Source organism: Neomonachus schauinslandi, chromosome 1 (genome assembly GCF_002201575.2).
Source record: "Neomonachus schauinslandi chromosome 1, ASM220157v2, whole genome shotgun sequence".
Classification (NCBI taxonomy): Eukaryota; Metazoa; Chordata; class Mammalia; order Carnivora; family Phocidae; genus Neomonachus; species Neomonachus schauinslandi.
Window position 1 is genome coordinate 162367552 of NC_058403.1, and position 16885 is coordinate 162384436.

The window sequence follows — 16885 nt, forward strand, 5'->3', positions numbered from 1 at the left end:
AGGAAAATGAGTCTCCAGAGAGAAATGGCAACTTTCCAAAGCCATGTAAGAGGTCATGGTGGGGCTGGCTACAACACTCATTCCCCAGTGTCTCATCCAGAACAGCTTGGATTCGAATGGTACCAAAGTAAAACTCATAGAACAAGGGTGCTTTCCTAGGATCCACAGGTCTTCATGAAGCCACTGAAACTGTCTGCAAAACTGTGTGTGGCTTTGCGTTTTTTTCAGGGAAGCAGGGTCTGCTACTTTGGTCAGTCTGAACAAGGTCCAGGACTCAAAAGTTTTAAGAACCTCTCTGTCAAGGGTTAGGCTTGGGGTGGGAGAGGGGATGAGAGGCTAAAAGTGAATGAGATTAATTCCAAACTAAAAGGAACCCAGATTTTCAACAACCTGAAGATTATTCTTAGGCCAGGCAGCCAGTGGAACCATGTAAGATCACATTCTAAACTTTCTGGTCTGGATGGTCAAAGGATCCTGTAAGAAAAACATGTGTTCAAGCAAAGTAGGCATGTCTTTGTGACCGCATGTGACAGGAAGAAGAGCAAGCAGTACAAACTTAGCTACCAATTAGGTGGTCTCAGAAGACCACTGGTCAGAAGGCGCACTTCTCCGGAATCAACGGGGAAGGTTTTGGAAGTATTTGCCATGAGTCATGATGGAAGGTTTCCGCAGCTTCTCAAAACCAGGGCAGTCCTGACCTTCAGTCAGGTCTCTCATTGTACCTGCTTGTACAGTGAGCCCAGAAAGGGTTCCACACACCCCGGGTGACCTATTTCAATCACAGGGGTCTTTGTTTTCTTATTTCTGATGTCAACATCAGTCCCAGGAGTGGGCAAAGGCCTTGGTACTTGGTCACAGGGAACTGGATACACGTCAGCCATTGCAATTTCCCTGGGAAACAGAAAATATTTTCCCCACTCTATGGATGAGGAAATTAAAGCAAAGGGAGAAATGTCCAAGGTTTTTCAAGGAGGTGAAGAGCCAAGAGCTCCAAGGTTAGAGCTTGCAGCTACATACTCCACACTGGCTCTGGCTGGATATTCTGTCTCCTTTAGGGAACCAAGCAGCTCTGGAGATTGGGGAAACACTAGTTGCTAAGCACAAGATGTGGGATACAGTTTACACCACACAACCATGCACACGGAATCCATCACACATTACAACAGAAGACTTGAGGCCTCACTGGGTAAATGGGATAGGAAAAGGGAACCTGGGGGTTATTCATCATTTTCCAAATCAGAGATTTATGTCCCTTTTGGAAAGGAGAAGGAAAACCTGGCTGCAGCCCAGTTTTGAGTAATATTTGCCACTGAGAAGCTGTATGCAAAAATTCCTGGCACAAACTTTGGAGAGCTCTTCCGATTGGGCTCTGGCCAGTCCTTAAAAATGATTGAGATTTAAAGCCCTATCAAATCAGAGAAACAGGGATTGTCCTTGGTGCAGCACCATAAATCCCTCTCTCTAAAGCTAATTTCAAACATAAAATAGGAATGTTCAGAGAGAAAAATTATCTACACATACCTCCTTACACAGAAATTTTTTTTTTCTTAAGAAGGGTAGAGGTCAATGGCTAACTGTGGTCTGAGCGGCTAGAATACTGTTGATTATCTTCTTTAACCTTAAATATATTTTCTGATTTTTCTATAATTAAAATAGATTGCTGTGGAAAAAAAAGAATAAGATTAAGAAAATATAAGAGCTAATAACTTTGAGGGTCAATAGAGAGCCAGAGCTTATCTCATCCAACTGACTCATTTAACAAAAGAAGAAACGGAGGCGGACAGAGCAGGGAGCACCTTGCTTCTGGTCACTCGGGCAGCCAGCAAGGGACTTGGAGCCAGGACCCTGGAAATCCCCTGAACGACTTCCTGGCCTCCACACCACACTGTTGCAGCTGCTGGATTCCTTAGGCTAGGAAACCCCCTAAGCTTGGTGCTAGGTGAGAAACAAATTTTTTTTTTAAGATTTTATTTATTTATTTGACAGAGAGATAGAGAGCACAAGTAGGCAGAGGGAGAAGGAGAAGCAGGCTCTCTGCTGAGCAGGGAGCTGGACGCGGGGCTCGATCCCAGGACCCCAGGATCATGACCTGAGCTGAAGGCAGCCGCTTAACCGACTGAGCCATCCAGGCGCCCTGGTGAGAAACAATTTTATATGGAATTGTAAAATTCAAAATGGCAGCCTCAAATGTTAGACAAAGTACACTAGATTCCAACTCAAGAATAGCCGAAATTGAAATGGCACCTAACAGAGAGGACAGTACATAGGGAATTGGATGTCTGATGCTCTGTCACAGCTGCTATCCTGAACAACTGCATAAATGTACCATGTTTTCTTTCTTCTGGCTATTGTTCATGCAATTCCCCGTCTACAATGATTTCCCCTCTCATTCTATCTCCCGTGTGTTTCTAGAAATTCCTACTCACGCTTTAACATCAACTCAGAAGTCCCCTTCTGCCATGCCACCCCTGGTCTCTCCTATTTGAAAAACTAATGGGAACTAGGACACCACAACCAGATGATGCACCTTGACTGCACAGCATATCACTATATAAGGGAGATCACTGCTTCTTTACAGGTCTGTCGCATCCTCTAAATAGCATTCTTTTTAGTCATCTTTGTATCTCTAGCACCCAGCAGGAACTCAAATGGCAGTTGAATAAATGAATACCTGCTAACAGCCATACAGCAAGATTTTAACCTCTTTTTACATATCTAGGACTCGCCCTTCTAACCTCAAAAGGGTGCATTTGTAGAACCTGAGGCAACAGATTGCTTTGGGACAGAGGTTTTTCTAAAAGTTTAAATAGCTAAAGTGAGTACTGTTATTTCATACTTCTTAAGTAACAAAGAAATAGGATAGAAAAACGTTAGGATTACATAATATCAAAAAATAAATGGACAGGTTGGCAAAAAAAAAAAAAACAACACAAAAAACCATATAATTTACTACATGAGGATACCAGCCAAAGTGTTTTGTTCCTATACCCTCTATATCACTCAAGGCACACGTACACATACACACAAAAAGCTAATAGCAAGTCACTGTGGGAAGTTTAATCATAACCCATCAACAGAAGAGCCCATGGCATGGTAAACACCAAAGTGTATTATTAGGGTTGCTAATTGCTAATTAAAATCCGTAGATCAGGTTTCTGGGCACAGCTTGCTACATCTGTGCAGTGGGCAGGTCCCAGATGGTATGAAAACCAAGACTGGGCCTGCTTCTTCATTCAAGGCTATTCCTGCAGTATCACAAAGGTTGTGGGTGACAGATTGTGCAACAAGAATATCCACATGCAGTCGCCTCAGGCACAGGCCTGCTCCCGACTACAGATTTGAGAAAAGTTTCTAGTCAACTTCTGGGACCGAGAAATTAGGCTATTGTTGCATAAAATACCAGAAGGTGCCTAGCTTTACCCCTTATAGCAAAGAAAATGGTCACAATATTCAACATATTGTCCTCCTTCCTCGAGATGGTCTGGTAAGGGCAAGACAAGGGGCCTTCCTGGGTTGATGGAAACATTCTAGATCTTGACTGAAATGTGGGTTACACGCATGTATACATTTGTCAAAACCCACAGAATTGTTATCTCTTAAGATTCATGTCTTCCACTGTATATAAATTTTACCTAGAAAAAAAGAACCATGCACAAAAATTGAACTCTAATTAGTAGGTTGATTTTCTGCAGTGGTATGAGCCAGCAACTTTGAAACTACTTTCTGTATATTCTAGACTTGAGCAAGTGAGTAAATACATGCAGGATAGTAAGAGTCAGGTTCTCAAGGTTGGGGAAGGTAGTTACAAATATGGAAAGGGGGAAATTAACATCACCAAAGGGGATAAAATACATCATGTGCCTCCTAACATGAAGATACATCATCACATCTTTGGTAGTTCTGCCAAAGTTTCATAACATGACTCTAATCATAAACATTAGACAAAATCAAATTGAGGGAAATGCTACAAAATAAATGGCAAAATATCAACATATTTAGGTTAAGAAAGACAAAGAAAGGATAAGGAACTTTTCCAGATTGAGGGAAGCCAAAGAGATATGACAACTAAATGCATGCTTGATCCTGAATTGGATCCTGAATTGGTCTGGGAGAAAAAAACCTATAAAGAACATTATTGGTATAAATAACAACATTTAAAATACAGACTGTGGATTAGATAACAGTATTGTGGCAACATTAAACTGCCTGAATTTGAAAATATCTTGTGTTTGGGTAAGAGAATATCCTTTTTCTTAGGAAATACACATTGAAATATTTAGTTGGAAAGGACCACAATTTCTCCAACTTACTCTCAAAGTTGAAAGAAAAAGAGAAGGGTGGGGAGGAGGAAGCAGGGTGGGAGGGAGGGGAGTGCACACATACACAAATGGGGCAAAATGCCAACAATTGGTCAATCTGGGTAGAGTATAAGGAGGTTCTCTGTACTATTCTTGCAACTTCTCTGTAAGTATAAAATTATATCAAAATATAAAGTTACCAAACAAATACCCTAACTTCCCCCCAAAATATTTAGATGAAAGGCTAATAATAACTAATTCAATATATTATGAGAAATTCTTTCAAGAATATTGGTTTTAAATTCTATTTTTCCCTCTGCTAGCAATCCACAAAAGCTTCAGTTGACTCTAAATTCCTTTTTAGAACTAAAAACAACTCATATAGCTTCAAATAAGATTTTTTGAAATTCTGTGGTAGATACCATCATGTTAAGAAAGTCTCGTAAGACAATAAACAGAAATTGGAATGAAAACACCTCTTCATTACCCTACTCCCTACAGATTCTTCAGTATTTTTTCTGTAAGATGGAACAATTCATCTGGTTACATGCCAAGTTAAAACAAAACAAGATAAGAAATGACTTGTGTGTAATGATTCGGCCTTCCCTGACACAGTAGAGAACTGTATTCTTCCCCACCTCAGGCCTTATAAAAGGTCTATACATATATATAAATATGGTAATGAACAGAGCATTATTACTCAGCAGAGCTTATTCTATCTCCCCCCATCTTTCTCTCTGTATTTGTGTTAAATTAGATAGAAGTATGACCTTGGTCCTGGGGGGCGGGGGGGAGGAGGCAAAATACCAAAAACTACCAAAGGAAAAAATTACTTCATGGATATCAAAGGAGAATTTTTAAAAAGTCATTTTTAGCCCCAAAGAATCTTTCTGAAACAATAACAACTATGATATGACTCAGTATAAAAATATTATCCTAAGTATGCATTAAGAAAAATTCACATGCACAGAGATGAAACTGTAATTGGATTTGTCATTTCAAAGTATTAATGTTGGGTTTGCAGATAATAGAGAATGACATTCTCCTAAGCGAATAAAGAAGTTAGCCAAGTAAGTAAATGCTGTGTTTCTACTGTAAGGAAATACGTGCACCAGTGAAGCAACCTTTTCAGCACAAAAGAAATTTAATACCCAGACCACATGAAAAGTGATCGCTATGGGAATAGCACAGCTGTTAAAATCCAAGGCCGTTTGTATTAAATCGTCTAGCATGTTTATGTAAAGCAGGACTTGCAGAATGACCACCAAGAGGAATTAACTTCACTAACAAAAAAGTGATACCTATATTTAGTTTAATGCTTATAATAAGTGTGAAAGAAAAATGCAAAGTGATTCTCTTTCAAAGAATAGAGGGGACCTCAGTTAACTGGTATGCTTGTGATTCTTTCATAAACAGTATCTCAAGGGCTAATTTAATTAGAATGAGAACAAGAAAGAATGAGTGTTTGCTTTTCACTTACAGAACCCAATTATCTTTATTTCATTGAGACGCCTGATCTACATAAAGCCACAGAAAAACTGGCACCTGTGCCAAATGGTTTCAGTATGAAAATTAATACTGCCAAGTTATTTTGAGACCAATTAGCTCAGCCATTCAAAAAAAAAAAAAAAAGTGCTCACTAAAAAGCATATAATCCTAAAACTTGCATTTCTGAAGACAGAAGCAGACACCCTTGAGGCCTTGACTTGAACAGATAGGATACCTCAGAGAGACAACAAAAAGAATGAGCTCGTGGGTAACTACTGATAAATGGTAAGCTTTAAATCTCAATGCTGACACTTGGGATGCATAATGATAAAACAGCTTAGTTTACTTTCTAAAGAAAAAAAATTACTCTAAATGTTTCAGCACCTAAAATTAACCAAATTTATCAGCATTCTCAAATCTGAGTTAAGTTTTTAGACTGGTTAGGATTGTGCTTCTCATAGGATATGACCAAGTAAAGTCTTAAAAAAAAAAAAAAGCTTCCCCAGAATTCAATCCCTTCCATACTGCCAGATGTAGGCTCCATGGCAAAGAAGTCCTGAATCAGAAGTGAGAGGCCAGAGTTTGGGATTAATAACCCCAACACTATTTTGCATAACACTTGAACATGAAAATCTTACCAAGAAGCTTTAGTTTTAAAAGCCCCGGTTAAATCACTGGGCATCAATGGCTTAGAAGCATACAAAAGAAAAAATAGCTATAAAAACACAGTATACAGGCACAAATAACTCAGACTATCTCTAGGCCTATTGAAAAATGAGATGCCATCACTGTAGTTTTGAGATACATCAGCCGTTTCCCATTACAATGGAAGACATACCAGCTCTATTTTTAGAGCCTCTGGAAAGATCAAAGCTGAAGGGGTTCTTTTATGGCTCCCTAGCCAGGCCCCTAATCTGTTTACTTTTTTGTCATTATGTAGATCTCCAAAAGACAAACCATGAGGACTGCCTGGTATCCCCCTCCTCTAAGGAACACTTAAAAATTGCTCTATAATGGTCCACGTGAGCAAGGAACTTCTGGGGAGGAACAAAACCTAGTGAAGTTCACATTCAAATTATTGTGATGCAAGTATTGATACAGAACTACAATATCTAATTCAGTCTCTCTTTGTACACTATAAATAAAACTTTTTCAGGCTGGTTTCCCTGTGAGAATGAATACACATAAATGACAAATTCCTTCCAATTTTTTAGACCCTATTCCTCCCCCTCAAAAAAGTTCTCAGTTGGGTTCAGTGCTTCTCACTGGTAAGGGTGATAGGTTCATTTTAAAAAACAAGTCCCTCAAATGCAGAATGACTTACTTTGGAAGAACAAGCTGTACATTTGTCAAACGCCAGACTGACAGGAAGGACATTATCAAACCGTGACAGAAATCCCCGGATCTAAAAACAAAACAAAACAATTGACATCAAGCTCAGAATGCCCATACCTGTGAAATGTATTTGTAGTTTCTGACAAGAAGTGGGAAATAATATGGTGGTCTTCATACGGATTACTAGCAAAAATGAAGTGCAGCATGGATATTTTTCCTTGTACTATAATCAGTTTGAGGAAGAACTGTATCATGTCTTTTATTCAATTAGGAACCTACAACCTTTTCATGTATTTGAGACCTAAAAAAATCCAAAATACAAAAAGAAATCACTACACTGTAAAGTATCATTGTAATAAATGTCTTAAAAAATACAACCGGTCAACTAGTTTATGATGACTCAACTGTCATATACAAGTTATAGTGAATATGGGTAAGTGTGTGTATGTAGGATAGGATATTGGGTGGAGCATCACAGGTGAGAAGGCGTGGGGACTATGCCAGGCAGAGACGGTTCTAAATATATATCTAGTTATTTGGTTAACTTGGAATAGATAGGGATAAAATGCAAAACATCACCAAATTTATGGGGAAACAGCGCCACCTCGAGCATAAACTTCTAGACTACAACTGACTGCCATTTTCAGGGTATCGGCTATAACCAGGTTTCAAAAACTTTAAGTAATTTACTGACATTATACCTTTCTAGAACTATACTTATGCCAAACGGGAAGTGTCAAACTATTGTGTAGATCATTAACATTATGAAAATTATGAAATTTTGAAAAAAATTATGAAATTATGAAAAATATGAATGGTAAACTCTGTGAAGTCTCCATAGGACTTGGCATTTATAGTAAATCAGACAACACGAATGAATCCTCTCATGAGTTAATTTGATCTTCCCAACTGTCCCCATTTTATGTTGATAAAACTCAGAAAGGTGATGCAACTTGGCCCAGGAAAACAGAAAGCAACAGAGCTAAGATTCAAAAGTAGGCATCTTGACTCTAAACATGGTCTAACCCCCTCCTCCTACCTTACTCCCACTTCCTCCCTTTCTCTCAGGATATTACAGGTTTGTCTTCAATATTAGGTCTCAAAACAAATTAACAGTCTCACCTGAAAAGAGCAAAAGAACCCAGCCACACATCCTTATTGCCTTTAGCTACCCTACTAACACTTCTCCCAAAATAAAAACAAACAAAACCTGACAAATTCTTTAAAGAAAAAGGCTTCCTTCTGCATTGGGATAACTTCATCTTCATGCCCACAGTGCACCTAACAGTCTAACTGTGTGTTCATACTGGAAAATTGAACCTGGACAGACATGGCTATGGCTATCTTTTAAATACCCTTTTCAATGTAATCCAAGATTAACAGAACGTTTGGTAGAAATGATAAATTAGATAGCAGGTATTAGTTAGATGGCCTCATTGGGAACCTCTGAAAATGTGACAATCTTTTAGTTCCCTAAATCTCAGGAGTGTGGTGACCATTTCATTATACAGTACTGGAGGCACAATCAGGGTTTAAGTTCGCTATTCAGGACATCAAATCAGGAGACATCAAAGTTCTAGGAAAGACTTGAACAGGTCATAAATGGGAATGCTGAGATCCTCGTAAGATCAAGAAGTTAGAGGCTTAAAAGAATTCTCAAAGTGAGCCTTCTCACACCTCAGTTACTGTTATGTTACATTTATATATATATAATATACGCATATATTTTATATGCGTATATTATACATTTATATTTTTATATAAAACTCCCCTCCAAAATGTGACCATATTTTGTACATTTTCCATTAAAATGTTCATTGATATAGCCTATGTTAATGCCTCCATATACGCTTCACAAAAAGGTTTTCATTCTTTTTTCTCCTACAGCTGATATCAAGCTTTATGTTATATAAAGAAATACTGGTAATTTTCTCTGCTAAACCGTCTCATGATTACAGATGGGAAGTAAAGCTGAAGGCAAGGGAGACAGAAGACCAAGTTAGGAGCAGGAAGGAAGGCAGGAAAGAAAAAAATAAAAACAAAAACACAGGTGATGAGCAACAGAAGAAAAAGGAACCAAAATGAATGGACTGGCCACACATGGGCCACACACTATTGTTTAGCACCCCCAGACAGCTCTTTACTAGGAAACTATGATTCATTTTCCCAGGAAATGAAGTAAAATAACATCTGTGTGTGAGGCCTTTCAAATTCACCAAGTTGGTATCAGAAGGCCCAGAGTGCAAAGTAATTAGTTTTAGGTAATTTTAAAAAGGAGAGCCTTCTTCTCAAACCCAATGCATCAGACTCCTAATGGGTATCTCCACAGGTGAGCTCCCTCCTTTCCATATAATGCCACACTCTGCCACTGATGAACTTTTCTAATACACAGCTCCTCGGTGTGTCACTTTTTTATCAACTTTCTAGAGCTGAAACAAACACGGCAGAGAATTCCTTATGCTGGCATTCAAGATCCCCCCATTAACCTGGAACCATTCTGCCTTTCTGATTATGTCTTAAATGACTCAGAACCCTTCCTTTTGGAAACAGCTACATAGCCAAATCCCCACCTTCCTTAAAAGCCACTCAATGCAAACACACCTTTCATAAATCTTTAATCTACCTACCATCAAGCTTAGAGATAATTGTCTCCATCACATGAAATCCTTTTTTTTTTTTTTGAAATCCTTCTTTTTGATATTTATCATTAAATACCTTGTGGAATAGTTATTTAAAAAAACCCAACAGGTTAGTAGAATATAATTCATGTGCCATAAAATTCATCTTCTTAAAGTATACGATTGAGAGGCTACGATTCAGAGGCTTTTAGTATATTCATGGAATAATACAATTATCACCAATATCTAATTTCAAAACATTTCATCACCCCAAAAAGAAACCCAGAACCCATAAACAGTTAGTCCCCATTCTTCACTTTCCCCAGGCCCTGGGGACCACTGATTTACTTTCTATTTCTACTGATTGGTCTATTTTGCATATTTCTATAAATGGAATCATACAAGACTGGCTTCTTTTACTTAGCATGTTTTCACCCATATTATATCCTGTATCTGTACTTCATTCCTTTTTGTTGTACTTATATGGATATATCACGATTTGTTTATCCATTCATCAGTTGGACGTTTTGGGTATTTACAAAATTGGGTATATACAATAGCTCCCACTATTTTAGGAATTAATGAGTCACATGGTAACTGTATGTTTAGCATTCTGAGGAACTGCCAAACTGTTTTCCAAAGTGACTGTACCATATTACATTCCTGCCTACAAGGCCAACACTTGTTATTGTCTTCCTGATTACAGCCATCCTAATGAGTCTGAAGTGGTATCTCACTGCGGTTTGATTTGCATTTCTCTAATGACTAAGAGAAATGTTAAACATTTCTCCATGTGCGTCTTGACCATTTGTACATTTTCTTTGGAGAAATGACTATGCAAATTCTTAGACAAATTTAAAATTTTTTTTGTTTGATTTTAAGGGTTTTTAAAAGAATATTGTGGATACAAGTTTCTTTTCAGATAAGATTTGCAAATGTTTTCTCTCATTCTGTGGGTCGTCTTTGCACTTGATGGTGTCCTTTGAAGCACAAGACTTTTTATTTTCGTGAAATCCTATTTATTTTTTCTTTGGTTGCTTTATCTTATGGTGTCATATGTAAGAGACCACTGTCTAACCCAAGGTCATGAGGATTATGTTTTCTTCTAGTTTTGTCATTTTAGCTGTTACATTTATGTCTATGATGCATTTTGAGTTAACTTTTGTATATGGTGTGAGATAAGCGTCCAAATTCATTCCTTTGCATGTAGAAATCCAGTTGTCCCAACACTTCGTTGAAAAGACTATTATTCTTCCCCAATTGAATGGTTATCAAATGACCCTAAATATAAGAATTCATTTCTGGGCTCTCATTTCCATTCTGTTGATCTATATATCTATCCTTATGACAGTACAACACTGTTGATTATAGTAGCTTTGTAGTAAGTTTTGAAACTGGCAAAGTGTGAGTCTTCCAACTTTGTTCTTCTTTTTCAAGATTTTGGCTATCCTGGGTCCTTTGCCTTTCAATATGAACTTTAGAATCAGTTTGTGTGCTATACCTAACAAAAACATTTATTTCTCTTGCTTTTAAAGGGCAAGACTACAGGTTGAAATACTTGCATTTGCCCACAGCACAGTGATATGCTTATAAGAGAGACTACATATTATTATGAAATGAATGAATGAGAAAAACACAAACATCCCGAAGCCTACCAAATTATTCATATCTGGACTATACAGAGAAAACAAATCCCAAATAAACCACAAAAAAACTCCAACTTTGCACCATTCACATTTTCCAGGCAACTTGAAGCCCTTCCCTATCAACAATGCTTTAAAACCCCAGTATTAAAAAATGCACTGAACTTCCACAACATGCTCTGCATTCCCTCAATCTTAAAAGAAATGCGTAAAATTTAAAGAGCAGAGGTTGCTACTTAAAATTTTAGCACCTTCCTTAGACACACATAGAAATCGCAGAGCAATCTAAAATCCAGGTACCCTATGCAAAATCCTAATAAATACAGTCACACCTGTGTAAGAGGCCAGTCCCCAGTTCACAATCCAAGAAATTTTAAAAATCTGTCCTTAGCTTGGGTGGGGAAAAATTCACCATCAGCTTCCTACTTAGAAGTGTGTGAAGTATGTGAAGCAATATGCTCAGTGTTTTTCCAAACTTGCCTGAGCAGAAAGAAGAATCTCCTGGAACTTGATTCAAAACGGCTGGGGTAAGGCCTGAGAATCTGTATGTTTAACAAGAGCCCCAAGTGATTCTCATCAGGCAAGCATGTGAAACAGGAGCTTTCAGTTACCAACCTTATTTACACCTTCCTGTGGTTTGCTCTATACCACTCAACATCACCTGTTAGAGGTCAGAAAACAGACGAAAGCTTTTAGCAAAGCTCTCATTCTTTCCACGTTTTCTAAAAATAGCACCCCCACACCTACCTGATTTTGCCCACATCTAAAATAACATTCAAATAAAAAGGCTTTAAGAAATGATATTAAAGTCATTTCTCCATCCACACAGGAACTAACAAGTAAGGCCTCTTGACACTGCTCAAGGTAAATTCTCTAACTTTTGGGACTGCGCACAGTTTACTAAAAAGTCTTTTTCTATCACTAGTATTTGCTGTCAATCTTTTCATACAGGAGAGTAGGCATTAAACAGCTATTTTAAAAATTTAACTCTACCGGGTGCCTGGGTGGCTCAGTTGGTTAAGCGACTGCCTTCGGCTCAGGTCATGATCCTGGAGTCCCGGGATCGAGTCCCGCATCGGGCTCCCTGCTCGGCAGGGAGTCTGCTTCTCCCTCTCCCACTCCCCGTTTGTGTTCCCTCTCTCACTGTGTCTTTCTCTGTCAAATAAATAAATAAAATCTTTAAAAAAAAAAAAAATTTTAAAAATTTAACTCTACCTATAAATATATAAAAACAATAAGCACATGACAGAAAACAAAAGAGCAACAACAAAAAATAACCCATGCTCCAACAGGATATTTACTCCCATTTTCTTATTTTTAAAAAAATACTTAAATATTTAACTTCCTTTTAAATGGCCTCCTCTGAATACTGAGGGGGGAAAACTGCCGATTTTACAGACACACATGCCTCTCCACCTAGCTTTGGGGCTAGTAAGAGAGATTCCTTAGAGGGGCCAAACCTTGCCTCCTTCCCTACACATTTTTTTAAAATTTACATTAAGTTTTTTTCCTCTTAATACAGAAAAAATAAGAAATTTAAATGGCCCATATGGAAGTGGATCTGTGGTTGCCTGGGGTTGAGGGTGGGGATATTACCTGGGAAAACGCAGAAAGGAAAGTTTGGGGTTGACTGGGAATATTCTACATTTCACTTGGGGTGGTGGTTATATATGTGTATGCACTTGTCAAAATTCATTAAAATGTACACTTAAATGAGCATATATAAATTATACCTCAAAAGAGGTAATTAAAAAACACTTTATAACTCTAACATTTTCAAAGTAGTAGAGAAACGCATAAAATGAAAAGTGTAAGTCCCTATTGCCCCCAACCCCCTTGTCCTCAAAATAACCTCCAGCATCAGTTTCCTGTGTTGCCTTCTAAGAAAAAAAAAATTTCATGCACAAACCAGCTCTACAATGTATCTTTGCTACCCTCCTGAATATTTAAAAGCCCACCTGGGAATGACAGGACCTAGAAGAAATACAATTAGCTGTGGTTTCTTGGCTCCCTTAGCTCTCATGGCCCCCAAGCCCCGTCAAGGACGAAAGCCGCCTGAGCTGAAATCTCCATTGTCAAATACTAGTGAGGCACTGGTGGTATTTGCCCTTGGCTTAACAGGGCCTTGTAAGGACAAGCTCCCCTCACCCAGAGAAGTAAAACAGACAAACGGGCAGGAGATATGCAAAACCCTCAGAGCAGGGCCTTTAAACTCTCTTTGGCCTCCCTCCGGGCTGTCCCAGCAGAACAGCGGGCGGTCCCAGCCCCTGGTCATTAGGCACACCTGTGCCGTGCCTAATTAGCTCCATAGGCTCACAGGCAGGAGCACCTGCTTGGGCTGGAGGTGTGGGCTGGCAACAAGGTGTCAAGGGTCCTTTTGGAAACAAAACTTGAGTTGGTGGGAGCACAAAACTCAAAGGCATGTTCAAAGAGCAGGATTTGGTCTGTGTTAACTTGACAAGTAATGTACTTTGTCCCATAGGATGCCACCAAAAAGTCTTTTTTTTTTTTAAGAGATTGAAGCTGTGGTTCTCAAATGCCTAACGTCCCTGGAGGCTGTCACTCAGTGGATCTGGAAGAGGGCCGGGAAATTTGACTCTGAAATGGCACAGCCAGACATGGGAACCCCTGGCTTAGGCTGTCTTCCACTTAAAGGCTAGCCGACTGCAAGTCTATACCCAGACCCGCTCAGATCTCCTCCAGTCCATTCTCCAGGCAGCAGACAAATCTTACCAAGTTATGTCCAGCTCATGACTTTCCACTGGCTTTCCACTACCCCTGGGGTGAAGATCCAAGCCTTTCAAATGGCCTGTCGGATCCTGACTGCCTCCCCTCCACCCCACCCACTGTGCTTTCCCAGCCCTGTGTTATAGGCATACCTGCAGCCCTATAGGTCCTCAAACTTACCAGCACCCTTCTCACCCATCTTCTCCACCTCCTTTTTACCTCCCCTACAGTGCTTACCCCTCTCCTTTTTCCCTTTCGCATAAACAGCTGCTCCCTGCTCTCCTTGCAAGCTGTGCGGGAAGGCATGTCCTGGAGTAATGTGGAAAACAGGAAGGGAGGGAGGAGAGCACTATCAAGTGCCATCCCCGTGCCCTGTGCTCTTGGGTGTTTTCGCACATTTATCTCAATTTACTCTCATAAGCATCCTGTGACCTTCTCAGGGAAGTGTGGCTTGCCCAAGGTTCCACAACCACCCAGTGGCAAAGCCAGCAATCTGAGTTCTGTTCCTTCAGGCTCCAAAGCCTGAGGAAGAGAGCTGCAGAGCACGGGGGAGATAAAAAGAAAGGAGGAAAGAAAAAGAAGGCCATGAGAATTAAACAAACAAAAAGTCCTGCAAAAAACCACAAAAACTCAACACCTAGATGGTGGCTATCAGGGCCTGGGTGAATGAAATGATCTTCAGTCATTTATGCCTAGTTGGCTACAAAATAAATAGATCAGGAATAGAAAGGGGCCGCTTCCATTCTGGGCTGCCACTGGCAGTGTATACACGAAAAGCGGAGTAAAAGCAGCCCAAGCTCTAGGCCCACCTTGCCTTGCCGGGAAGCGGAGGGCCAATGCCTCCAAACAGCCATGCTGAGCGGGCACAGTGCGGCCACAGTGGAGCCTGCTGCGTTGACTTCACACCAGTTTCCAGCAGACCTGGCAACATTTCTAGAGCTTGGAGTTTGCATAAATAAAAACGAACTCCACACTCCAAGAGGTTACTCTTAGACGTTGAAAAGTCTTAATCAAAATCAATGCCAAAATGAGGAGTGGAGCAGTTGCAACCCCCCAGGCACAGCACAGTCCTCTTCGTTTCAGACAACGGTGTCAGTGACTACCAACGATCCACCTCTCGTTACCGACTGGAGTCACCAAGGGCCAGAAGAACTGAGCTGGAAATGAGCCAGCATCGTTCTTAGAAAAATCCTGCGGAATGGAGCTGGCTAATCTTTTCAGTCCTTCCCAATGCACTCACTGCTTCCAGAGTTTTATGAAGATTCTTTGTAACTCCCTTTTTTGGAGAGCACAGAAGCTCCATTTCACCATTTTAATTAAAAGTGAAAGAGAAAATAAAACCAAAATTTACTAGTATCCCTTATGTGCCCAGAACTGTGCTAGTGCTTAGTAAATGTGATATAATCTGTATGTTAATTCTAGGAGTTTATTATATAATTATCCCCATTTTACTTGTATAAAACATGAAATTCAGAGAGGATTGGTAACCTGCCCAAGGCCACACAGTAACAAGTGACAAGAGCTGCCTCAAATCTTTTGTAAAAGAAGCTAAAGAATTAATGGATGAAAATGTAATTAAGCAAACCTAGGATTCTTTTTTTTTTATTCTTATGTTAATCCCCATACATTACATCATTAGTTTTAGATGAAGTGTTCCATGATTCATTGTCTGTGCATAACACCCAGTACTCCATGCAGAACGTGCCCTCTTTAATACCCATCACCAGGCTAACCCATCCACCCACCCCCTCCCCTCTAGAACCCTCAGTTTGTTTTTCAGAGTCCATCGTCTCTCATGGTTCGTCTACCCCTCCGATTTCCCCCGCTTCATTCTTCCCCTCCCGCTACCTTCTTCTTCTTCTTTTTTTTAACATATATCTCAGATCTGTACCTCTGAAACAAATAATGCAAACCTAGGATTCTAAACGGATCTATGTAACACAAAGCCTACAGGCTGCCTCCCACACAGGACCTTTCAAACAGGACGGCCTCATTAGGTGAGCAAAACTCGTGGGGCACAAGTAACATCCTTGAACTGATAAACTTATGCCCAAGTCTTCTGGACAAGACATGCTCTCTAAGACACATGTGAACTCTGGCACTATGTGTAACTCATCCCCTCTGTCATGCACCAAGGAAGACCTATCACCCTCTCTTCTTCTAGGGCTCCACACAGAAAGCACAGACATTGTCAGATCTTGTACCCAGATCCCTCCTTCTATTCGGGGGCCTCCCTCTGTAATGAGGTTCCACCACATCCAAATGGCTTGGGGGTATGGAAATAAATACTGGGTGCCCTTGTACCAGTTACTGAACTTCTCTGAACATCATGGTGCTTGGCACAATGTTTGGGAATCATCTGCTGAAGGGATGGTTGAATGGAAGGGGGTCTGGGAGGATGGATAGGTCACAAACTATAACATCTGATACAGAGAAACAGCAGACATTTAGACTATTCGTTTTTCCTGCCATTCCCGTTATCATCAATTGGAAGGGTATAGAACCAGAGGCGGAAGGAGACTCCCTTTCTTGGGCTACATCTCAGGAAATGGGCTTTTATTGCTTATCTTCTTAATCTCTTTCCTTAGCAGTCAGTCCATCCACATCCCTAGAGGCACACTGTGATAAGCATTTCTGAGCAAAGTAAAGAGAGCTTGTTAAAAGCTAAAGGCCTGAGGATTTGTGGGGGCATAGCCTGTGCAGACAGGCCAGATAACTAGCAACCCAAGGCATGGCTAGGGACCCACGCTCTATCTCGGACTTATCTCAGATTTCC

At 40.0% G+C, this 16885-nt stretch overlaps 1 protein-coding gene across 2 annotated transcripts in view; it reads right to left on the reverse strand.

Annotated features, from left to right (window-relative positions):
- The window catches only part of ATG7 (autophagy related 7), a 230381-nt gene that overhangs the window by 143509 nt on the left and 69987 nt on the right, over positions 1–16885 (reverse strand). For both annotated transcript variants that reach the window (XM_044916407.1, XM_021695209.2), the window contains exon 17: positions 7111–7191. In XM_044916407.1, the coding sequence (XP_044772342.1) occupies positions 7111–7191 (81 nt within the window). The remainder of the gene's footprint in view (positions 1–7110; positions 7192–16885) is intronic.